A 25,811-nucleotide genomic window follows, 5' to 3' on the forward strand; every position below is an offset into this window, starting at 1 on the left:
TCCCCTACCAACTAAACCCAAGGATATCCTCAGCTTTTCTCCCACAGAGAGGATCTAGAGGCAAACCCCAGTAGGGGCTTTGCCTCAGAGGGGGATGGCTCAGATGACTCTCTGTTGTTCTTGTATTATATACCCTTTCAAAACTATATCAAGAGGCTTGGCAAGAATCTTACTGCTTTATGAAGGGTTTAATGAAGGATCATAGGTAAACTGGGTGAAGGAAGGAGGGGACTAGTTACTCTATCATTTCCTATTCCGTCCCTGGCCTGAGTAGCATGAATATTGCACAATTCAGGTTTCAACAAACCTTCCCAACTAAATAATCCCTCTATTACTTTATATATCTAGTTGGCCTAAAAGACTACAAAAGGATAGGTACAAGGAGGCAGCAATGGGCAAAGGAGTTGGGCTCTCCTTTCTGTGAGTCCGCAGCCCTATTTTGGGGTTTGAAGTGTCTTTTCCTCAGTTTAGAGGTGGTTGGAGATATCTGATAGAAGAAGGATGTCTAGGAAGCTTGAATGTAGGAACAGGATTCTCTCAGCTGGCTTTCAGTGAAATCTCCAGCCTCAGAAATAGGTCTTCTCAGGTCAAGCCCCTAGAAGCTCCTTAGAACTTTCTGAGGTCAGTTTCCTTTCCCAGAATCCCTTGCTCCCTAACTGATGCTGACTCTGCCTCATCGCTGATGTTGATATCCTTGGGAGAGATAGGTTACCTATTGAATATTGTCATTGGGAACCAGAGAGATCTCAAAAGACTGGAATGATTGATTTAAATGAATAAAATGATAAAGAAGAGTCCTATTTTTAGGTTTAAAAAATGGCTATATTAGTATAGAATGAATGAGCATGGCTGGACAACACTTTAGGTGAAAAATAATTAGAGGTTTTATAGGACTGTCAACAGTATGGCATCAAAGCTTAAAAAATAGCCTATGTGATTTCATGTTGCATTAATAGAAGTTTGGTGCCCAGAATGATCATTAGGCCACATATGGACTGCTGTGTGTCTGGAGTATTCTATTTTATGAAAGCACTGACAAGCTGAGGTTTAGCCCAAGGAGGATGATTAAGACAATGACAAGATTAGAAACCAAGCCAAATGAAACTCAGTTTAAGGAATTGTAGATATTTAGTACAGAAAACAGTATACAAGGGTTGAGGTGGGAAAGGGATGAGGAACATGTTAGCCATCTTCAATGCTTTAAAGAATAATTTTATAAAAGAGAGATCAGAGTTGTTTTGCTTGGCTCCAGTCAAACCAGGATCAATGTGTGGAAGTAACAGGGAGAAAGATTTCAAGTCAATAGAAGCAAAAGCTTTTAAACAATTAGGACTATCCAAAAGTGTTATAATCAATCTTGAAAGGTAATAGTTTCCAATCACATACTGAAGCAGAGGCTAGAAGGATTTCTTAGCCCTTTTTCTGTCATGGACCTTTTTGGCAGTCTACTAAAGTTTATGGATACCTTCTTAAAATAATGTTTTCAACTGCATAAAAAAAAAAAACCTCATAGAATTACTAAGGAATTGAATTATGCTGAAAAAGTAGTAGTCTCTCGGTAACTGAGGATGACGATTGTCTTTGTGCACTTTCATCTGTGATGTAGACAAGTGTGCACAAAAACACTTGTGTGTGAAGGAGATTTTAAGTGGAAAAGCCGATGCACAGAGACAGTCCCACTCTCTCGCCTGGGTCCAGTGGCACGAAAAGTCGTTACATCTGGAGACTTCCTCAGCTGCATTGGATGGCCGTGTTGTCTTTTGTGCTCCAACACGCCCTGAGCACTCCACAGTGCTTCGCTGCGTTGCCATCTCAGCCGTTGAACCTTCTTATTGGTTTCTTCCGTCTGTTTCGCTGAAGCAGTCTTCACATGCTGGGTGAGCAAAGCCTTAGTTCACCAGGGGTCGACGACCCGATGGCTACCCTCACAAGGTTTAGCCGGCCTGTCAAAGCCGTTGCTGAAATACCATTATCAAAATATACATCCACACCCCTCCTAATACCCCCATCCCCCCCAAAAAGGCTCTGTGAACTCATGGCCAGATAAATACTTCTTAGTGGTATCTTTCCTATTTAGGTATGACTTGAACTACTGGATAATACCCAAGTTTCCTTCCAAATGGGAGACTCTTTGAAGCCACTGAGGGTTTTTGAATAGGAAAATGACATGATCAGAAGCTATGCTTTGGGATGATTAATCTGGCTGCCATGTGCAAAATGAATTGTGGAGACTGATGGCAGAGAGCCTGGTTAGGTGTGACTCACAACAAGGTAAAGTCAAAGACTAAAAATAAGATAAAACATTTTTTGAGAAGGTCTGAGAACAAAGGTATTATACAAGTATGATGTGAAAAGTCTTAAGGAATGGATATGAGATTCTGAAGGACAAAAGACGAATCTAATGGAGAATTAAAGAGATTAATGAATAAAGCATATATTCTGCCATTTGGTAGAAAGTTGATTTGTGATGAAGATGTTGAAATATATTTTAGATATTAACATTAAGAAATATTTATGGGGGGAGGCCCCAGGTAGCACATCCAGCTTGGAGTTATGAGGATCTGAGTTCAAATTTGACCTCAGATATTTCCTAGCTAGGTGACCTTGGGCAAAATACTTAATCCCAATGGCCTAACCCTTGATTCTCTTCTGTCTTAGAACTGATACTAAAACAATACATACATATATATGTATATATATTTAAAGGGTTTAAATATATATATATATATATATTTTTTTTTTACTAGGTACCTAATATTATGAAAGGCATTGTACTAGGGAGACAGAAAAGAAATAGTCCCTTTTCTTGAAGAGTTTACATTCTTCTAGAGGGACATACTAATTCTAAGATCAATTAGTTCAGAAGAAGAACATTTTAGGCACTAAAAAGCAGACAAGGGTTCTGAGAAGTAAAGGTAAAGATGAGGTAAGGAGGTAAGTGCTTTCTGGGTGTGGAGTCACCAAAGTGGGAGATAGAATATTGAGTTCAGGGAAGAACTTGTAGCCAAAGTGGCTGGACAGCAAAGTGAGTGAAGAAAAGCAATAGGAATTAGGACTAGGCTGAAGGGCAGGTTGGAGCCAGGCAATGGTGGGCTTTAAATGCAATGGTGGAGTTCTTTATCATGAAGGCAATGGGAAACCTCTGAGGATGAAAAATGTTGAGTTCAAGGTAAGGGGAACTTCCAGATGGAAATAATGTGTGGGTAGAAATGTAGGACCAGCTCTGAGAAAAGGCTGGTTTAGGTACAGATTTGAGAGCCGTCTAAAAAGATCTACATATTGAGGTATGCCATTACAATACTACATTTTTCTCGAGGCTATATTCCTGGCAATTTCCATAGTTCAAAACATAGTTGAGAACTCAGAAATAAAAAAATTTTTAAAGCTTTTCAGTAAATAAAATAGCTGCCCCAAAGCTTGTACATTATATTTCCCATGTTTGATTTCCACAGGAGGGGCCCCTCAGGCCTCACTCACTTTTCAGAGAATTCATTGACTCATTTTACACAGAATTTTCATAATATTGTGAAATATGGATTCCTCAATCCCCATTAGATTAGAATAGAAGCAACAAATTAGAAGTATGGAGGCTGCCAGTGTGAACATGACTTACCAGGAGGGAGGAAACATAAAAAAATGCCCTAACCACTGGTTACTAAAGGCTGTGTTGGCATTATGCCAAGAGAACCCTTTGATCTGGTCAGTTGTACCAAGTGACTAGTCATTTCAATGAAAAATCTGTCAAGCTGCTTAATTAGATACTATGTGTAGGCAGATATAATAACAATTTATATTTGTGTAGCACTTTTGTGGTATACAAAGCACTTTCCTCAAAACAATCTTGTGAAAGAGGAGAAATAGATTTAAAGGCACGCACGGTTTCAAGTCCTGATTCTGTCAATTATTGGCTAACTATGTCTCGATTTCAGTCTCATCTGTAAAATGGGGACAATAATATTTATACTACATGTCTCAGAGCATTTTTAGGGAGATAGCTCCTCATTTACCAATATGTGAAATATCATTATTCTGACTTTGGGGGGGGGGGTTGAGGCTTAGGAAGGTGAATTTCTACACAGCTAATAATCTAGAACTCAGTACTAAATCTTCAGATATCAAATCAAATCTATTACTCCTCCCGTTACCATACTAAAGGCTAGTAGTAAAAAAATGGTCCTTAAAACATCTTAAAAATTATTTTGATTCTGAATTTTGGGGAGATACTATCTTTTGGTATGTGTGTTGGGGTGTCTATGTGGTTTCCTCAGCAGGAGTTAGTTGATATTTATAGTTCTTTATCTAGGCATATATGAATAATTTATTTTTATGGTTGTGATTCTATAATAGCAAAACAACAGTTTGAAAAATGAAAAAACAAAAACAAAAAAACAACAACCCTCAGCCAATTAATTGGTTGTTTGTTCTGAAGGATAGCACCCAAACAGCTGGTCTAATTTTTTTCAACAGATATATTTGTCAGAATGGAGACATGGCCTATGTCTTCTCCCTCCCTCCCCATTAAAGAGACAAGAAATATCCGTTCTGATAACCCCATAGGCTAGTGGACAAATGAAAACAAATTGGGTTTTCATATTAAAAACAGTTGTGCATAAAAGTCAATATCATTTAATAAAAACAATCCATTTTAGGTCTTCCCTTGTGCTAAATGTCAATGATCTATTTTCCCTTTGATATCAAATTCAAGGCTGAAATGATGAATCTCAAACTGACAAGCTATCCAAGGCCTTGAAAAGCCATCACTCATGGGGACTTGGCTGTATTTTTAGAATTCAGAATCCCAAACAAAGGCAACATGTAAAAATTCAAATGGATCCTGCACCTCGTTAGATAACCCAAGTTGTGGTTATCAGAGATCCTTCTCCGTAACTGTAAATAGCTACAGACCTGACAAGCTTGTCTTTAGCGGGTTTTTGAATCATGATAGTAGTTCACTTGTGCAGCCAGACAACTATCGTAACACTTGGAAGATGAATAAAGAACCTTTCTGGCCTGAGGTTTAACTAATTGGACTGTGTAATGTTATTCAGCAGGGGAATCGTTTTGACACAGATATTGGAGGGAAGTTATTATAGGTAGTGGCCACCTTGTTCACTCAATCCCAAGGCTCTAAAATGATAAACACACACCAGAGTGTCATTTCCATGGTAGAGGTAAAGAGTAGAAACTATGGCATATATTAAATTATTAGAATGTAATAGTCAAGCAAATACAAATATATTCTCTCTGTCTCCATCTCTCTCTCCCCCTCTCCCCCTCTCTCTCTCCTATTTTCTTTTTTCCCATTCTCTCTCTGTCTCTCTCTCTTTCTCCCATTCTCTCTTTTCCCTATTCCCTCTGTCTCTGTCTGTCTCTCTGTTTCTGTCTGTCTCTGTCTCTCTTTCTCTCTATTTTCCTCTCTTTCTCTCTCTCTCTCTCTCTCTCTCTCTCTCTCTCTCTCTCTCTCTCTCTCTCTCTCTCTCTCTCTCTCTCTCTCTCTTTCTCTCTCTCTCTCCCTCTCCCTCTGCTTCTCTCTCCCCACCTTCTTTCCACTAGCTCTTTAGAACACTGTGATAAGTCTCCTGGAGCTTTTAGGAATAGAAAATCTATTCTCTTCTCACCTAAAAACCGAGACCTCAAGAGCAACCAAAAAACAGAGTTCTCCTTACAGCTCATCAGGTGCATAGAATCCTCTCAGAGCTATGTCAGGGTTGTATGTTAAGGCTGATCCTGCACCACTAGAAGACTAGCTAATCATGGGCACCCCCTGGATTTGTTCCAGGCTACACCTCCACACTCTGCTGCTAGGCTTTATGGATACACCCTCACGTGTGCTGAAGTGGGGAGACATTCTTTCCCCCTGAGTAAACTTGAAGAGGATTTTCCCTTTCCAGGTTTAAGATGTTGCTCTGCCCTGTGGGTTTGAGATTTCAGCTCATTGTATGCGTGTACACACATACCTCACAATACCCCTATTATTATAACACCCCTCTGCTCACATTTTATAGATGGGAACAGGGGATGGTTGAGTGATTTGCCCAAAGGTCATGGGAGGAGTTAGTTGAAGAACTACAGTGCATCAGTACATAGAGAGCTCACTGTCTTCTCTGTACTTCATGAGTTCTTAACGTCCATACCATTTGAGTGTAAGCTCTGGAAGGTCCTCCTAAGCTGGAGGGGATTCAAATATATGAGCTCAGGGATGGAGTGGAGTGGAGTGCATGTCTGGAGTCTGAGACCAGAAAAGTTGAATTTGGAGAGGTTCCTCACCAGATTGGTGAAAGATTGGTTGGATTTTTCATTCCTAATCATTCTTAAAGACCATCCACTTAATTCTGGAGGGTTCTGGTCTCTTATCAGCAAAACTCACAATGATGTTATTACAGATCTTATATATATATATATATATATATATATATATATATATATATATATATATAGTTGCTCAGGGCCATACATGAACCATTGAATGTATCAAATGAGGTAATGGATGGAAAAGTGCTCCCTTTGTCTGCATGGGATCTGGAATTTTCTTGGGCTAGGGAATTCCCAAGGAGGAAAGACAATCCAGTGCAGATATGAACACCACCTATGAAATATTTTTAAGCCCTTACTTGCAATTTATAATTTTAGAGAGCTTCCTCAAGCACTGAGAGGCACTCACTCAGCATGTGCCAGAACTTGAAGCCATTTGAACCCAAGTCTTCATGACCCCAAGACCACTCTTTATCTATCCATTTTGCCTCATTGTCTCAAAAATATTCTGAAAACTACAAAGCAAAAATGCAAGATATATGGCAAGTACATAGGAATTAAATGCTTGTAGACAAGAACAAAAAGAAGACAGTAATTTTGGAAATGGTAGTGGAACATAATTGTTAGAGATATGAATATTTAACTTTTGCAAGTACTTATCAAATAATAATATAGACATCAGTAGGTGCCTAATAAGTTATTAGAGAATTGATTTGCATTTTTAGAGTGTCAAAAGGGAGAATTAAACCCAAACAAATATTACTTTTTTTTTTTAAACCCTTACCTTCCATCTTGGAATCAATACTGTGTATTGGTTCTAAGGCAGAAGAGCGGTAAGGGCTAGGCAATGGGAGTTAAGTGACTTGCCCAGGGTCATACAGCTGGGAAGTGTCTGAGGCCAGATTTGAACCTAGGACCTCTTGTCTCTAAGCCTGGCTCTCAATCCACTGAGCTACGCAGCTGCCCCCACAAATATTATTCCTTGAAGAATGGATGCTAGACCCTGAGAACTAGAACACATAAGAATGATGAAATATGTAGCTAGATTCTCATATTGCATAATCCTCTGGGAAATGAGTCTATGTCTCCCACTGGGTTACTTATGATGAGATATTAGTCCATTATATCTCAATACAGAAATCTCAGAGGAAAAAGTGAAAAAAAAATAGAGAATAGTTACACAACTGGGTGGGAGAATGAGGCTTTGTGAGGCAGTCAGGAAGTATTATTCTCTGGTTAAAGGAGTTCTCCTTTAATCAATATATTATTTAGTTTCATCAAATCAAATACAATTTTCTATGATCCCTAAAATTTGTTTTTTGATAAAATCTCAAGGGAAACAAAGAATATTTTCAAAGAAAGACTCTGAAGCTTTATATTTGGAAGTTAGTTCATTCTACTCATATAAATAGTCATATTTTTTAAAGGGTAGATGTTATATTGGAGGAAATAGATTTCACCTTCTGGATTTCACCAGTCTACCCACATCCTGGAAATATATTTAGAAGTAGCCAATGTTTAATTTTATTGTTTTGAAATAGCAATATTTGTGAAGTATAGCTTAAAGAAAACAAAAAGGTAGTATAAAGCTAAAAGGCTTTTTTTTTTTGCTTTTGAGAATTACCTTTTTAAGTATTTTAATGCTCTTATGCACATAATCTTCAATATCCCATATGCCATTATTTATCATCATATTTATAATCTGTATAAAATTAATCTTATACCAAAAAAATCAAAATGATCATTTTATCAGATCCTCACAGATAATGATCATCAGTTATGCTGTTGTATTCTTAGATATGAACTCATTCATAGCATGTAATTCATTTCCTAAGAATGTCAGTAGACCATAAAAGGTTTCCTGGAGACCAGTGGTGCTTTATGAGGTCTACTCCTGGAGCTCTGCCCTATATAGAAACACAGACTATGTGATCTGACTCTCTGTAAGGAGGGAGAAAATGCCTTGCTTCAGAGAAAATAAATTATTGAGAGGCAAGCATGCCATTACTGTGGAAAATATGTTTGGATCCAGCAAGAAATCAGGTTTTGAATTATGTCAATAAACATTTACTAGGCACCTACAATGGAACAAGCAAGGGGTTAAGTCCTGGGGAAAAAAAGAAAAGCAAAAGACTTTTCCAGCTCTCAGGGAGCTCACAGTTGAATGGGGGAGACAAACATGTACAAACCAATAGGTATGAAGTAAGATAATGTTTAGGATAAATTAGAAATGACCAACAGAGAGAAGGCCCTGGAATTAAAGTGGATTGAAAAAGTCTTCTGCACAGAGGATTTTTTTTGTAAGAAAGAAACCATGGAAGCCATGAATCTTGATGCTGACCCTTACTAGCTCTGTGACTTTAAATATGTCACCTACTTTCTTTTAAGCTCAATTTCCTCATCTGCAATATGGGGACAACAATATCTGACATACCTAACTCATGATTTAAAGGGCTATATACATGTATCCTTCTCTTTTAGAAAATGGTAGGAACATAGTGTTCCCCTAATGGATTCTTCACATCAATGAGACAGTCTATACAAAATAGTAAAAAAAGCCATAACACAACCTGTATATAAGGTTTGGGAATACATAATAGAACAAGTTGAAGAACAAATATAGAGCCATGAAATATGTTTTTAGTTGTTATCAGAGCAGTTAATTGCTCACACCATTCTAACTATGTTCCTACTTCACTATGTAGGCATAAGTAAGAGAACACCTCTGGAGTCTTATTTTATATCATTCCCATTAATGTGCCTGACATTCCATTAAAGTAATCCTGCTAGTGATTTTTGCACATGACATTCCATCTCCTTCCTCTTCTGCATAAGTGGTATGCCATATCTGGAATGCACTTATAGAAACCTAGCTTCTTTCAAGGCTCAGTTCAGTTTCCATCTCCTACCTAAGGCATTTTTCTGATCTCCAAAAATACTAATACTCTCTCCTTCTTGAAATTACTTTATATTTTCTCTCTTGAGTATGTGCTTTATCCCACCAGAAGAATCTAAGCTCCCTGAGGGCAAGGACTATTTCTCTTTCAGGTAGAGTATCTTTCATAGTAAGTGTTTAATAAATATCTAATTGAATTTATTAGACCTCTATAGTGTTTTGGGAGAAAGGATTTAAAAAGCTATCTGTTTGAAACTTTTAAAAATCTTGAAGGGGAAGAATCAAGATGGCAGCTTCAAAGCAGTAAAAATCAATTCCTCTGTGAAAACTCTTCCACAGCAATCAAAAACAAAGTGCCTCAAGGGGGACAAAAAACCAAATCCAACAACAAGACAGAGTTGCAGGACCCTCCTGCTCAATTCAACTTAAAAGGTTGAATTCTCTGGTTTAAGGAAAAGAAAGAAGGAAGGTCTAAGGGCCCCTCCCCCACCTACTCTGCTGACTCAGACTGTCAGTGGGATCTCAGGGCGAGGGCTCTAATAAGGACTGAGTGTCTTGCTACCACAACTACATGAAGTTCAGGACTCTGACCATAGCTAATAAAGAGGCAGCTAGAGGAGAGAAGTAGAGAAGAGGGCAGGCTGGTCTCAGCCTTCAGTCATAAGACCTTCATCTTGGGCCTCTGACACTGGAAGTTTTGGCCTCAGGGTACATTCAGTTCTGCAGATCAGCTCAACTGGCTTAATCCAGTTCATCAATAGTGCAGAGAAGAAGCCTGTAGAGGGCAGAAAAGCTCAAAAAATATGAAACACCTCATTGATAAAACAACTGAACTGGAAAATAGATCAAGGAGAGACAATAAAAAATTATTGAACTCTCTGAAAATCATGACTAAAGAAAAAGCCTGGACATCATTCTATAGTAAATTATCCACTAAAATCTGCCCTGATAGTCTTGAATAATAGGGTAAAATAGAGAATGAAAGAATCCACAAATCATCTCCTGCATTAAATCCCCAATTGACAACTCTCAGGAATGTTATATAGCCAAGTTCAAGAACTTCCGAACCAAGGAAAAGATATTACAAGCTGCTAAAAAAGAAATAATTCAGATATTATGGAGCCACAATGAGGATTACACAGGACTTGGCTGCATCCACACTGAAGGACCAGAAGGCATGGAAAATGACATTGTAGAAAGCAAGGGAACTGGGTCTGTAATCAAGAATCAACTCTCCAACAAAATTGACTATATTCTTGTAGGGGAAAGTATGGTAATTTAATAAAATAGAAGACTTCCCAGCATTCCTAAAGAAAAGACCTGACTTAAACAGAAAATTTCATGTCCAGACACAAAACTCAAGAGAATCACCAAAAGGTAATTAAGAAAGGGGGGAGGGGGTTAAGGGACCCAATAAGTTCAAAGGCATTGTATTCCTATAGGAAAAGATGATATTGGCATCTCTTAAAAATTGTTATCATCATAAGGGTAGATAGAAGATGTGTACTTAGAGGGTATAGTGGTAAACTGTATAGGATAATTTAAGTATGTGTATATATATATATATATATATATATATATATATATATATATATATATGGGTAAAAAGAGGATAATGCAAAGAGAAATGTGAAGAGACAAAATGGGATTAACATATATTTCATAAAGAAGTGCATGGGGGTAAGGGGAGATGAGAAGACCTATACAATGGAAGGGAGAAAGAGGTTGGCAATAGATAATACTTAAATCTTACTCTCATTGGAATTGTCTCAGAGAGAGAGAACAGTCAGATTAATTGGGGCAATCTCCTCCCTTTTCCCCTCCCTAATGTTACTCCCCTTTCCATCCTCTCCCCTCTCATTTATTCCTCTCTTACTATAGTGCCTTTTAAAAGACCTCCCAACCTCTCCCTCCCTTGTATTCCTCCCCTCCCCACAAGCCCATTTATTACCCTTTTACCTCTCTATAGGGCACAAATTGACAAAAAGTAAAAAGTTATATAGGATGGTAAGAGGGATAAGAAAAAAGACAGAATCAAAGGAGGAAGTCAAAATGGAGGGGAATACACAGACAGTAATCATCACTGTGAATAGGAATGGGATGAACTCATCAATAAAAAGGAAGCAGATAGTAGCAGAATGAATTAAAAAGTAGAATTCTACCATATGTTGTTTATAAGAAATACACTTGAGACAGGTGGACATACAGGGTAAAGGTAAGAGTTTGGAGCAGAATTTACTGGGCTGCAACTGAGACAAAGAAGGCAGGAATAGAAATTATGATCTCAGACAAAGCTAAAGCAAAAATAGATCTCATTAAAAGAGATAAAGAAGGTAAGCAAGCTGGTCCACACAGGATGAATTTTTTTGGCCATTGTGACCTTGGCTCTAAGTGGCTCCTTGATGCTTGTCCATTGATGGTGGCAGAATGTGGCTGAATGGTGAAAAAGGAGGTATGGGGTATTAAGAAATGTGAATTTTTGACTATTTATAAACATTGCCTTAACTATTGTCACTCTAAATGTGAGATCTTTCAACAAGTCATGAGATAATACTCTAGTGGGAGAAATTATCTACATCTCAAATGACATTTTTCATATAAATGAAAAGATAAAAAAGTTGCAAGCAAATGGAACAATTAAGAAATGAAAGAGACCAGAGGGTTGTAGATTATTCAGAAGTCTTATACCTAGATATTTTGAATAGTTTCCTCAAGAAGAAACACAGAAATGTTGAGTACTGAATAAGTCACACAGTAAAAAGGAAATTGACTTTATCTTAACAGATAGAAACTCTTAGTTATTGATGTGGGAATTATTTCATAATTATCTTTCTGTGTTCTGCCAAATCACTAACTAGAGTAAGTAAGTAATCAAAATTAAGGCAAATTGGAAGAAAAGATAATGAGCTATTGATTCTGGGAATAGTTGAAAACTGGGAAGAGGATAAAATTTAAGATACTGATTCTAATCATCATCAGTTTTTAGAGATGTGAAATGTATAACAATAATTAACTTTATATGGTGTTACATACACAATTACATTTCAGTTGCACAATTACCCTGCAAAGTAATGACTATGAATATTACTACTATTTTACAGATGAGGAATCTAGTGATCAGAGAGTTTAAGTTACTTTTCCATGGTCACACAGCTGATATATATAAGATGTGCAGTATGAGTCCAAGTATTCCTAATTCCAAACCAAGCTCTATCTACTACCCAATACAACTTCAGTGAAGAGACCAAAATGCTCAGAAAGCACTTTGGTCAGCACATACTTAATCTCCTGCCCACATATAGCATCAAGGACAGTGCCAATATGATGTAAGACCTCATTTGTAAAACATTATCCAGGAGCACAATAGTACACTTCAAGCAATATCTCCTCACTAATAATGATCAAGAAATTGTGGAGAGGAGAACGAGTCTGTAAGAAGTTTGGTGCAAGAGAACTATCCAGAGAACAAACAAAAGAGGCAAACGAATAGAAAAGAAATGGAACAGATCAGTCAAGTTTCTACAATCTTCAATTTTCACCACAGAGAATTTCACAATCTAGTACTCATTGTGAGAAAGTGAAAAAGGCATTTATGAAGGTGAAGCTGGACCTGATGAAGAAATCTCTGCTGAATGCAGAACATTTTCACAAGTCATTTAGAGAATATTTTTGGACATATTTTAAAAAGTAAATAGCACATGAGAAATTTCACATTTCCCAATAGCATGTAGAACTATTTCTTGACACCATACTCTAGAGCTGTTTCTTTACCTAATGCCATCATTTCAACAGCAGTAGTCTCTTGGTGATGCAGTGGCCACAAACCATGAAAAACACTCCAATCTGATAAGCATCCAGATTGTAAGTAATCCAAAGAGTAATGGAGAGATGAATGGCAGCTATAAAATGGGAATGATAAAAGCATTTATCTCCCAGGGTTGATGTCAGGAAAAAATGACATAATATTTGTAAAATACTTTGCAAACTTTAAAATGCCATGTAAATGTTAGCTGTAGCACATGATAAGGCAGCTGGGTGGCACAGTGGATGGAATGCCAGGTCCGGAGTCAGGAAGACTCCTTTTCCTGAGGTTCAAATGAGGTTTAGACATTTCCTAGCTGGTGACCCTGGTCAGGTTATGTAACCCTGTTTGTCTCAATTCTTCATGTTTAAGATGAACAAGAGAAAGAAATGGCAAACCACTCCAGTATCTTTGCCAAGAAAACTCTAAATGGGGTCAAAAAAAGTCAGGCATAACTGAAAATACTAAACAACCACAAAAACAGTGCAGCTCAAATATGACATGCAAGAAGTAGCATTAAAATATCAAGGGGCTAGCATGGTAAGAAAAAGAACAAAAGAAAAGTCATTCTGAGTGCTGCACTTATATCTACTCTATATTGAAAAAACAATGATAATATTTATATAGCACTTTAATTTTTGCAGAGTATTTTATAAATATTTCATTTGATTTTCACAACAACCCTAGGAGGTAGGTGTTGTTATTAAATTATGCATTTTACAAATAAGAAAACTCAGCCAGAACTTATGTGACTTACCCAGGGTCATACAGCTATTAAATTAAATCTCTTAGAAAGGATTTGAACTCAGTTGACTCTAGGACAAGGACTCTATCCAATGCAACCTTCCTAGAAGACCTTCAAAACATTTGGGCACATTTGATATCTCCTCTGTGGAAGGACCCTATATTTTCATTGTTATAGAGAATTTGTAGATGAGGAAACTTTCCTCCTTCGTGCAGATCAGTAATTTTTCTGCAGCTTAAATCCTTAAAGACTGCTTAGAGCAGTTTGAGATTAAGTGACTTGTCCAGGTCACAAAGTCAGGATCTCTCAGAGGCAGGACTTGGATTCCTGTCTTCCTGGCTCCCTATTCCACATGGACAAGAATCACCCAGCATGAGAAGACACAGAGAGGTCGTAAGCTGTGCATTGCCCACAGCAATGATCCATCAAAGTATGGAAGAAATGAAGTAATGAGTAAAAATTTTTAAATGTAAAACAGATTTGCCACATGTATTCCATTTAATAAAAGATAGCTTCTTTGGGTTAATTGTTAAAGGATGGTTGTGGAATGTATTCAATTTATTGAATATCAGGGTGGGAAGAGTTCTTAGAGACCATATAGTTCAACCTCCTCATTTTTATAAGCAGGAAACTAAAGACCAAAGAACACAAATGACTTTCCCAGGGCCACACAATGAGATAGAGCAAAGTCGGGGTTGTTAGTTTCCTGATGTCAGTCAACCACTGCTTACTACTAAATGGTATTTAACCTCTGCAGAAAATGTGGCTGATTTTTGCATTGAGTTAGAGTGAGTCTGCTATTTGACAAGCATTTATTAAGCACCTACTATGTACATAGCACTGGGGACACAAAGACAAAATGAAAAATATTTCCTTCTCTCTGAGAGAAGTGGAGGGATGTCTAATTTATCCAGATAAATAAAAATAAGGCATTTTGATGAGAGTGAGGGAACTAACAACTAAGGGTATCCAGAAAAGCTTCTCAGAGGAGGAGGTAGTGTCTGAGGGCTCCTTAAAGAAGGTAGGATTCTGAGAGGTGAGAGTGAGGAGGCAGGACATTCTGGGAATGAGTACTGAGGGAGGTAGTGCTAAATTTAGGAAATAGAAAGCAGACTGAACAGAAGAGTTTGTGAAGGGGGGTCATATAAAATAAATCTAGAAAGGTCTACTGGAACCAGACCATAATGGATCCCATTTATTTCTATTTCACCAAATTCAGTATCTGACTTTTATTGGAACCAAGGCTCTACTAAAGTCTGATTTAAGTGAAAGAAGCCTCTGGTATCTCTGAAATAAGGTACTCCTAGTCCATATGACATGGACACTTTATTTCTATGTCTATACTAAAATTCCTTGTCCCAGTTTAGAGCTGTGTTTGTTAAGAAAACATAGCATGGTTGATTAGAAAAAGGTTCCTCTTGGGAGCAGCTGGGTAGAGATGGGAGGTCCTAGGTTCAAATCTGACCTCAGATGCTTCCCAGCTGTGTGACCCTGGGCAAGTCACTTGACCCCCATTGCCTAGTCCTTACCACTCTTTTGCCTTGGAACCAATACGCAATATTGATTCCAAGAGGGAAAGTAAGGATTTAAAAAAAAAAAAAGGTTTCTCTTACATATTGTGAAGAGGATCTAGGTTGAGATCCCATCTCCACCTTTTACTCTCTTGGACAAATCCTTTAATCCCTTACAACTTTGACTGCTAGTGACCACTGTTTTCACTTAAATCACTCTTGGGTGGGACTTCTGTGTTGATAAAAGTCAGATGTTATATTTAGTTAAAATGGAAATGAATGGCACCCATTATGGTTTGGCTCCAAGAGACCTTTCCAGACTTAGTTCACCGAGACTCTACTTCATACGCTACATACTCTGAGTTTTAACCAAACTGATCTATTTTCTATTCTCTAACATTCTAAATCTAAATCTGAACATTCCATGTTCCACCTCCAGTGCCTGGCCATCCTGCCTGGAGAGTACCTCCCCCTTACTTTCATCGTTTGGTTTTCTCATCTAGAAAATGAGAAGTTTGGAGAGATGGCTGCTAAGGTCCTTTCCTGCTCTAAATCTTTGGTCCTTTCTAGAACATATGATAGATACAATACAAATGTCTGTAGCAATTCATGTCTTCCCCATGCCTATAGCTGTCGTGACTTCCTACTATGATTCTGAATGACATCTGGGCTTCCCATTTAACCCCTAGTTGTACTGTGGAAAATAACAAGACTATGGCCCAATCTGGCATTTTTAGTAAATAATAAAGTCCATTCAGGGGTCACAACTACCACTACAAATACTAAACTCCAGTCAAGGACACTTCCTTCCTGTTTTACTGTGCACTGAGTGCCAGTATGTACTAACAGTGGCCTCTTCAGTCGACTCAAAATATTGCATCTCTCTTTACACAAAAATATACCAAGCAGCTGTGTGCCGAGGAGGCCTAGAAAGGCCTGTGGAGGAATCCAGTATAAACCATGCCAGTCCTCACTCTTTAAAACAACCAGAAAGAATCGCTTACCACCAAAACTGAAACTAGCCAAACATGTCCTGGAAGACAGAGAAAGAAAAGAATCCGTTATCCTCAACCTGAACTTGGTCTAATTTTTTTTAAAGATCTACAGGGATTTGAGTTAGTTCCCTACCACATTCATTAGATTTACATGGGCAAAAAATTGCTCTCTGCCACTCCTCACTGATCTTTCTTACTCTCATGTTGCTTTCTCTAATTACATCTAAAGAAATGGACTTGCCTCTTTCTGGTTTTCTGCTTGCCTGCTTTCTTATTCATTTCCCCTGATGGAAACACAGCACCAAGAGGCAGTATGAACTGCAATAGCATAAAACCAGGGACTTTTGTGGGCACAAATTCTACCTCCCACAATGCAAAAACCATAATATGAGATCTAACTATTATTAGATGATGGATCACCATTGCTGACTTTTTTCAGAGATTAAACTGCAACAGAAAAACATCTCAAGAGTGAAAATTAAAGCTGGTTTTCTTTTATTGACTTAAATTAGATCAGCAAATTAAACTTTATCCTATAGTGGGAGAAACATTAGGACCCTGGTAAGCCCATAAACATTAAGCACCTATTCTGTGCTAAGTGAGGGGACTAAGAAGCTCAGTGGATAGAGTAGATAGAGACTTATTTTCCTGAGTGCAAAGCTGGATTCAGATACTTATAGGAGTGTGACTCTGGGCAAGTCACTTTATCCTGTTGGCCTTAGTTCTTCATCTGTAAAATCAGCTGGAGAAGGATATGGCAAATCACTCCATTATCTTTGCCAAGAAAATCCTAAATAGAGTCATGAAGAGTTTGGCATGACTAAAAATCAAATGAACAACAATAGGGGAATTAAAGAAGAAATTGTGAAAGAACAGATATAGTACAGTCCCATGGTGATGTGTTGGTTCAAATTGACCCTTCAACAGATTTTTTAAAATACTTGAGATAACATAGGGATAAAGATAGATAGATCTTCCATTGTTGGGTCACTATTTTTTGAACAGTGGTCAATTAAGATAGAGAAGAGCACATTGTGCTCTTGTCTTCTTGGTTTCCTTGTATTTTCAAGTCTAGTGTGAGTGCTGCTAGGTGTGGAAATAAGAAGACCTAGATTCAAATTCTGCCTCAGGCAATTCCTTAAAACATCCACTTATCCAAAGGTTAGCAGTAGGCACCCATGCAATCACAGACCCTTTAAGTATTTCCCACATTCATTTTGCAAGATCAAGGCAAAACCAGAATTTAAAGGTATTTCACAATATTTTGTAAAATTTGAGATTTAAAGGTACACCAGACATTTCAAGTGCTATAGCCATTTTACCAGATTATAAAAAAACTAGAAGTAAACCTCCTCTGAAAACAAACAAACAAACAAACAAAAAACCCTCACCAATTCTTACTTTTTGATTGTGGAATTTTCCTAGATAAAAATCTATACTAAAAATTTATCTCAAAGTCTTATGATATCATGGAATCATGTATTTTCCTTGTAATTGCTAACTTTGTATATACATACAGATATAAATATATGTCTAATATCCATGGCCTATACTCAATATATTTATCTATTTTCTTGTTAGTGGGCTTGCTAGGTGGCACCCAATGAATAGAATGATGTATCTGGCATTGCGAAGTCTCATCTTCCTGAGTTCAAATCTAGGCTTAGACACATACTGGCTATGTGACTTTGCACAAGTCACTTAAGCCAGTTTGCTTCAGTTTCCTCATCTGTAAAATGAGCTGGAGAAGGAAATGGCAAACCACTCCAATATCTTTGCCAAAAAAACTCCAGATGGGGACATAGAGTGACTAACTAAAAAATGACTGAATGGTAATAATAGATATATCCTTCTTGGTAGAACCCATGCACTGAGGGTTTTTTTTTCCTTTAGTAATAATCATTGTTTTACATGAAGTCATTCATACTTTTTAGTCTATTCCATAGAGGGAAAAAACCAAATATCTGCATGCCAAAGGGCAGATATTAAAATTATAAAATTATGAAGCTGAGTTTTTCTTTGTGTGAAGCTAATAACTTTGACTCTCAATGTGGACCAAAATCTATTACTTTGCCTTTGTTAGCATCTTGAGCTGAGCAACTGAGTCAATTCAGAGTAAGAGATTAGTGTGTATATTAATGTGTCAAATTAGTCAATTCATCAGTATGATAGTGGAAGGGGTATTAAAAGGAGGAGGGGGCAGCTAGGTGGGTTCAGTAAATTTGAGTCAAGGCTAGAGTGGGGAGATCCTTTATTCAAATCTGACCTCAGATATTTTCTGGATATGTGACACAGGTAATCACTTAATCCTTATTGCCTAGCCCTTAGTGCTCTTCTGCCTTGGAACTATAATCCATGGTATTGATTCTAAGATGGAACGAAAGGGTTTAAAAAAGAAAGGAGATAAGGGTGACTAGGGGTCATTAGGGCATAAGATGAACAAAATCGTGTATTCTTGGAATAGTAGAGACTTGAAGAAATATTCATAACTTATTTCCATTAATACACACAATTCCATCAGTATGAACATTCAATGTTAAATGACATGCAACTGTGTATGGCTCCTTTAAAGTACAAAAATATCTAAAACAAACATAAGCACATGCCATAGAATGGACTTACCAGCTCTCTCCTTGACCTGTTTGTCAGGCATCACCTGTAAGAAGAAAATCATTCTTTGATTATCTCAAAATCATTTACCACCACCAGTCATAAATGCCATTAATAGACCAAAAAGAAAACCCACAAAAAACCCTAGACAAGATTGAATACTCCCTGTCAAATGGCACACAGAATTCAAAGATTAAATGACTTTGCAGGGCAAGAGGAGGTCATGATATTATCCAAATGGTCCTGGGTAATAATAGCAGCCAGAATACTCAGTTATATGGAAGATCAATCCATGCTTATTCCTAAAAATTCAAAGCAGTGGTTGACTTTTCAGATCATAATGCAATAAAAATAATAATTAGTAAGGGTACATGGAGAGACAAATAAAAATTAATTGAAAATTAAATAATAAGATTCTTCAAAATTGGTTAGGTAAAGAACAAATCATAGAAACAATAATTTCATAAAAGAGAATGACAATGATGAGACATCCTATCAAAACCTATGGGACGCAGCCAAAGCAGAACTCTGGGGGAAATTTATATCCTTGAGTGTATATATTAATAAATTAGGGAGGGCAGGGGTCAATGAATTGGGCATGCAAATTAGAAAGTGAACAAATTAAAAATCCCCAGATGAAAACTAAATTAGAGATCCTAAAAATTAAAGGAGAAATTAATAAAATTGTAAGTGAAAGAACTATTGAATTAATAAATAAGACTAGAAGCTGGTACTTTGAAAAACAAAATAGACAAAGTACTGGTCAATCTAACAAAACAGTGGTTGAGTGACAAGGCATTGCAACCCATGGCTACAGAAAAAGCATCTGCAAAAAAAAAAATCATTTAAAAATCTCAGGATGGTTTTCTAAAGAAAAGGGGAGATAAACAATAGAAGTCTACACTTTGATACCATCTTCAAAATTATAGAATAACCTAGGTACTTGCAGCATTCAGTCTGAATTAATAATAGAAAAAAGTGAAATAGGTGAAATTTACCTTTAGTGATACTATTTTTGATATGTTTTGACCTTTTATTCCCATTTTTCAGCTAGCATTTATATATAAATGCTAAATTTCTTCTTGAAAAACAGAATGGTGTCAGGTAAAGGGAAATCAAGTCAAGAAAGACATTATTTTTTATGTACCAATAATACTAATAACTAACATTTGCATAACACTTTAAGTTTTGCTAAGTAATTTACAAATGTCTCATTTTATAGTTACAACATTTCTGGGGTAGGGTGCTATTATTATCATCATTTTGCTTATGAGGAAACTGAGGAAGAAAGCGGTCAAGTGACTTGCTCAGAGACATGCAGCTAGTAAGTATCTGAGGCTGGATTTGAATTCAGATCATGATTCTAGGTTCAGCACTCCATATCTTGTACCACCTAGCTACCTAATTAATTAATACAAAGATTAATTAATGCTGATGGCTCATAATTCCAGTTCTACTCAACAATCAAAACCTTGAAGATAACAACTCTGGAAACTCAAAGAATGTTGTCTGTGAGAACTGTGAAGAATCAGGTCATAAAAGGCCACTGTGTAACCCTATTTCTCCCCAGAGAAAGACGTAAGTTTCCTGAAATCATCTGTAGTTCTCCTCTTGGGATCATTTCCTTTTCCTGTCCAGATGGTCAAAAGCAAGGAAGGTATCTATATTGAGGCTTCAAGTGTTTGGGTACTATTTGTTCTAGCCATAAGCTCACAAGTATATCTTAGGAGATTATTCAACATATGAATTCCCAAAAAACATTGCATGCTATGTAAAATTATGCAAAAGAACCACCCCCAAAATCATAAACTAATGGGGGAAATGGGATTAGGGGACAAAGCCAAAAAACTTTGTCGGTAATACATAAGAAAAGATAGGAACTTGAAATGGCAGCATAGTTTTATATACAGTCACTGGTAAAGAAATAAAAAAATACTACAGTAACTAGAGGCCATCTCTGGGGCCTTGGGAAGCCTGTACAAGCAAGCTGGATAGGCCATAATTAGGAGCCTCTAAAGAAGATTATGGCTGAAAAAGCTAAGGTGTGGTGTACCATAGACATTAATATGCTCTTTTACCTTGATAAAGACCTCAAGTTTGCTTGTGGAAATAGGTGTTGGAATTAGGGGTGCAGGTACTGTGAATTCTTACTCTTTCTCAAGGAAAAAATTGGGCAGATGCAAACTCGAAATTTGAGTTATATTCAAAACGTTCCCTACTGTATCAATAGCATTGATACAAATTCACACTTTCAAAACATGCCTTAGAGCAGAACTGAACTGTTCTCCTACAAACAATCTTTTAAACCTGATTTATTTGATTCTTTTCCGGGTTTTTTGTTTTGGCCCAAAGAACAAATCATCTATGATGGTCAGCATGTTGGTGAGGAATATCTCCATATTTTGCTAAGGTAGTTTTCCTATATCACACAGTTTGTTATTGAGACCTGAGAAGCCTGTTTTATACTGGGCTCTGCTGGCATACATAGTCTTTGCAACCCCAGAGTTACCTCAGTCAACCAATGAATCAACCAAAAAAGCACTTATTAAGTGCCTTCAATGTGCCAGGCACTGTTCTAAGCAGATACATAGAAAGGCAAAAAATAGTTTCTGTACTTTACACAGTAATGCCCAGAGTGATTTTAAAGGATGCTGCTCAACACAGTCTTCAGCATGTTGGGTAGGCCTTTTATAGAGAATTATGGGAGGATATGGACAAAAATTACATAGGATGAGAAGGGGTGGATTGGTCTTGTTCTGAACCCTTAGGAGGTGATCTCACTCACCCACATCAAAGAAATTAGTGGTCCATTGAAGTTGGAAAGTATAAGTTGTCTGCTTAAGAGGGAAAAAACATGGATCTCCCCAGAAATGCTTACAGCCTTGTAATTTCTCTAGGGTTATAATAGCTATGAACTCACTGGTTATCCCCATTTATCTGAGCATGATACTGTTTAAGGAATCTACTTTACCATGGTGTTATATATTGCATTTGGGAAAAGGTTCTTCCAGTAAGGCAAGAACATCCAGTTAAGAGGAATGAATGGAATTAGCTCAATATCTGAGTATATTTTACTGGAAAGTCTCATCCCTTCACAGCAGCCCAGTGATCAATGGAGTAAGGGAAGACATTAATGACTTTTGACCAAATCTCAGCACCTGCCAGTCTTGAACTACAAAGAAACTATTTGTTCACCACCTAAAGTAGTAAATCATCCTAACAAGAACCAGCAAATAAAACTCCAAGGTAAACAAACCTGATGATAAAGGAATCATTCACTTTACTATTGGCTATTTTCTTTGCACAATTTCCACCTGCTTGTTTCAAATACAGAGATATATTCAATAGAGGGCTGAATTCCACTAATACAATAGCCTATGAAACTGAGAATAAAGTCCAAGTAGAAATGGAGTTGTTGTCATTTTGCCAGTCCAAAAAGAGCTACCAATAATAGTACATTTTTCTTTGATGGGCATAAAACACATAAGAATTAAACACATGCAATGGATCTGGTCGATAGTAATAGTGGTCTTCCTATCTTATAATCAAAATGATTTTATTCAATCCATTTGAAATTGTTTGCCCAACATAAGGTATGCATTATAGGTGAATATGTAGACAAAAGGGAAAGATTTTAAATCATTATAACTTGCAATTGTGGTGTCCAAATATCCTTTAATGGAGGAAAAATAAGATGATACACATAAATCCACAGAGACAGGGAAGGAAATAATTATTAGTCTACTTGTCTGGAATGTAGAGTATGTGAAAGTCATTTATGTTCTAATATGCCTCAGTTTATGCATCTGTAAAATGAGAACAATAATAACCTCTGTTTTACATGACTGCTAGGAGGATCAAATGTGCTAATACATATAAAGTCCTTTGCCAATCTTAAATCACTTTATAAATGTCCGTTATTATTATTGATGTGAATTATAGCTGGAAATCAAGTTGAAGCCAGGCCATGCAAAGCCTTGAGAATAAGGAGACTTTATTTTATGCTTTGTATTATGGATAGCCCCTAAAGGCTTTTGAGCAGGGGAACTGACATGATTAGACTTGAGCATTCAAAGAATTACTTTGGCAGTGGTGCAAAAGGGAGATCAAAGAGGAAAGAGATTAGAAGGAACAAAACTAGATAGGTCTTTCTAGGTGAGAGTTGAATAAGGAACTAGAAAGGGTGGCAGCAGGTGGCAGTGGGTGTAGAAGAGAAGGACAAATAGAAGAGATAATTTCCAGGGAAAACTGATAGTACTTCCTTGGCAACTTCATGAATATAAGAGGTAAGGTATAAATCATATGTACACCTCAAAGATGACTCTGAGATTCTTTGCTAGGTGGCTGGAAGAATGGTGACATCATCTATAGAAACAGACTCAGGGGAAGAGGGTAGATTTTGGAGGAAAATGATGAATTCAGTTTTGGAGATGCTGAGTTTTAGGAGTTGATATTGATGAAATATATATGATATAGAAGGGAGATGTTTTAATGGGATTTTTAAAGATGCTTTACACATCTATGTATTGTTCTTGTTGTGAGTGAAGATGGAGAGGAGGCAATTAGAAACTTGAGACAGGATGTTAGATTAAGGGTCTGTGTTAACACCTTTTGGGGCATCATTTGAATGGAAGGGATCATTTAGGCTGTGGGAGTAGGTGAGATCAGTCAGGAAGACACCATAGCTAGAAATGAGGGCTAATATAAAGCCCTGGGAAATACTACACTGGTAGTGGGTCATCCTTCCTTTTGAAAAGGACCAATGACATCAAGGGGTGAGGTCTTTTTCTTGACTTTCAAGTGAATAAGATTTAAGTAAGGTAATTATACAAAAACCTTAGCTTCATTCTCTTCCAGCATTGTCTAAGTACAGTGCCAAGACCAAAGTCAAGATGATTAGAAATGGCCCAGGATACAGTGGACAACATTGGCATCTTTGATATCTGACCAAGTTCTCAGAATTCCACAGTGCTTGCTTCAGTTATCTTCATGGTCTATTGGAATAAATTGTTCACATCCACTTATTCTGCCAGGGGAAGCCTTCACATGCCTAGAGTAGATATTTCCCTAACTTAACTATCAGAGTTACTCTCTACATGGTTTAAACCCATATGCCAAGGTGGTTTTACTGGTGTGTGATTTCTTGAAGCCATAAGTGAGAGTTGGGTGAAACTTGCTGAGCAGCACTGAAAAGGGCTTGGTTAGTCCTAACACCAGAGATATTAGTACTCCCTGAATACCCCATAAACCCATATATTTGGTAGGTAGGAGAAGGAAGAACCAGATAAGGGGCTAAGCAGACTAAGAAGAAATGATCAGACATGGAGGGAGAAGACAGGGGGAGAAGTATCATAAAAGCCAAGAGAAGAGTGTGTAATTAGAATTTTGAACCCCAGGACTCGAAATCTCAGCTTTCCATGTTCCTTCTCAAATTATGTACTAATGTAGGGAAGATATATAAGTTCTGTGTAGCCCTGCTTCTCACTCTTTTCCCCTGATTGAGGTTTGTGGAGGTGTGGCAATGTGAGAGGCAGGAGAATTTTACTCAGGTTTTAGTTTTTATCCTTTTATTTCTTCTGCTTCAAGTGATTATTAATAAATCTTATAAAATATTATACTTAGAGTTATTGGATATTAGTTTTAATATTACAAGAGAGAGAATATCAATAAGGAAGAAGTAATCAATGGTATCATATAATGCAGAAAAGTCACAAGATGAGGACTGAGAAATGGCTATTGCATTTGAAAAATCAGAAAGTCACTCACTAATGACATTGTAGAATAACTTCAGTAGACATCTAAGAATGTAGCCAGGTTGCTGGGGTTTGAAAAAATTTGGTGAGAAAATGGAGTGAATGTAGATTACTTTTGCTAAGATTTTGAAGATAGACAGAAGCTACATAGTCTGACCTTTACTTAGAGAAGAATTCCCTCTACAATATTTGGAGTGATTATCAAAACATTACCATAAATCCTCTAATAAAAGGGAACCACTATTTCTAGATTCAATTCATTCAATTTTTGGATAACTAATTGTTTGGAAATGTTTCCTTAAACTGAACTGAATTCTGCCTTTCTGCATCCTTCATTTATTTTATCTTGTACTGTTTCCTGGGGCCAAGCTGAACAAGTCTAATCTTTCATCTAAAGGGTAGCACTTCAAATATTTGAAGACATCTATCACATCCTTCCTAAGTTTTCTCTTCTTTAGGTTAAAAACTCTATTCTCTCTCATCTGATCCTCACATTGGCATGCTCTAAAGAAACCCTTATATTCTGGCCATCTCTCTTTAGACACTTTCTGGCTATTGGTGTTGTCTAGAAAAATAGGACTTTCTGTACTGAACAAAGTACTCAAGATGTAGACTGACCAGGGCAAACTTCCTTCACTCTAGACATGATGGCTTCTTTAATTAAGCTTAAGATGACATTAATTTTTTTGGCTTCTGTATTTGCCTTGATTAGATATTGAGCTTGTATTCCACAAAAGCTCCTGCATCTTTTTTCAGATGAACAATTATCTAGCTAGTCTGATATTGCTCTGTTCTGGTGAACCTGATGTTTTGAACCTAAGCATAAAACTTTATTTCTATTATATAATTTATTCCAATTATATTTCCTCTTATTAGATTTGACCCAATTTTCTGTCCTATTAAAATGTTTTTAGATCCTGATCCTCCTAGCATTCCATTTACAAATATGATTAATAGGTCATCTATACCTTTTTCCCCCAAATCATTGATAAAAATGTTAATTAATACATAGCTAAGCATAGATCACAGTTGACAATAACTATACTTTGGATCAGACCATTCTGTTAGTGCTGAATCCACAGTATTATTGTCTAGTCTATTTCTCTCCATATTTTCCACAAAAATATGAAGAGAGTCTTTGTCAATGTCTTTGCAAAAATGTAGATGAGCTATATCTAATGTATTCCCCAAATTTGCTAGTCTAGTGACTTAGTCAAAAAAGAAAATGAGGTTAGCACAGTACAACT

General features: G+C 37.0%; 1 protein-coding gene across 5 annotated transcripts in view; it reads right to left on the minus strand.

The window, feature by feature from the left end:
• The window catches only part of STARD13 (StAR related lipid transfer domain containing 13), a 799,642-nt gene that overhangs the window by 382,601 nt on the left and 391,230 nt on the right, over nucleotides 1–25,811 (minus strand). For all 5 annotated transcript variants that reach the window (XM_007495305.3, XM_056825164.1, XM_056825162.1 and 2 more), the window contains one exon: nucleotides 18,824–18,857. In XM_007495305.3, coding sequence (XP_007495367.1) covers nucleotides 18,824–18,857 — 34 coding nt within the window. The remainder of the gene's footprint in view (nucleotides 1–18,823; nucleotides 18,858–25,811) is intronic.

This window comes from Monodelphis domestica, chromosome 4, assembly GCF_027887165.1.
Source record: "Monodelphis domestica isolate mMonDom1 chromosome 4, mMonDom1.pri, whole genome shotgun sequence".
NCBI lineage: Eukaryota > Metazoa > Chordata > Mammalia > Didelphimorphia > Didelphidae > Monodelphis > Monodelphis domestica.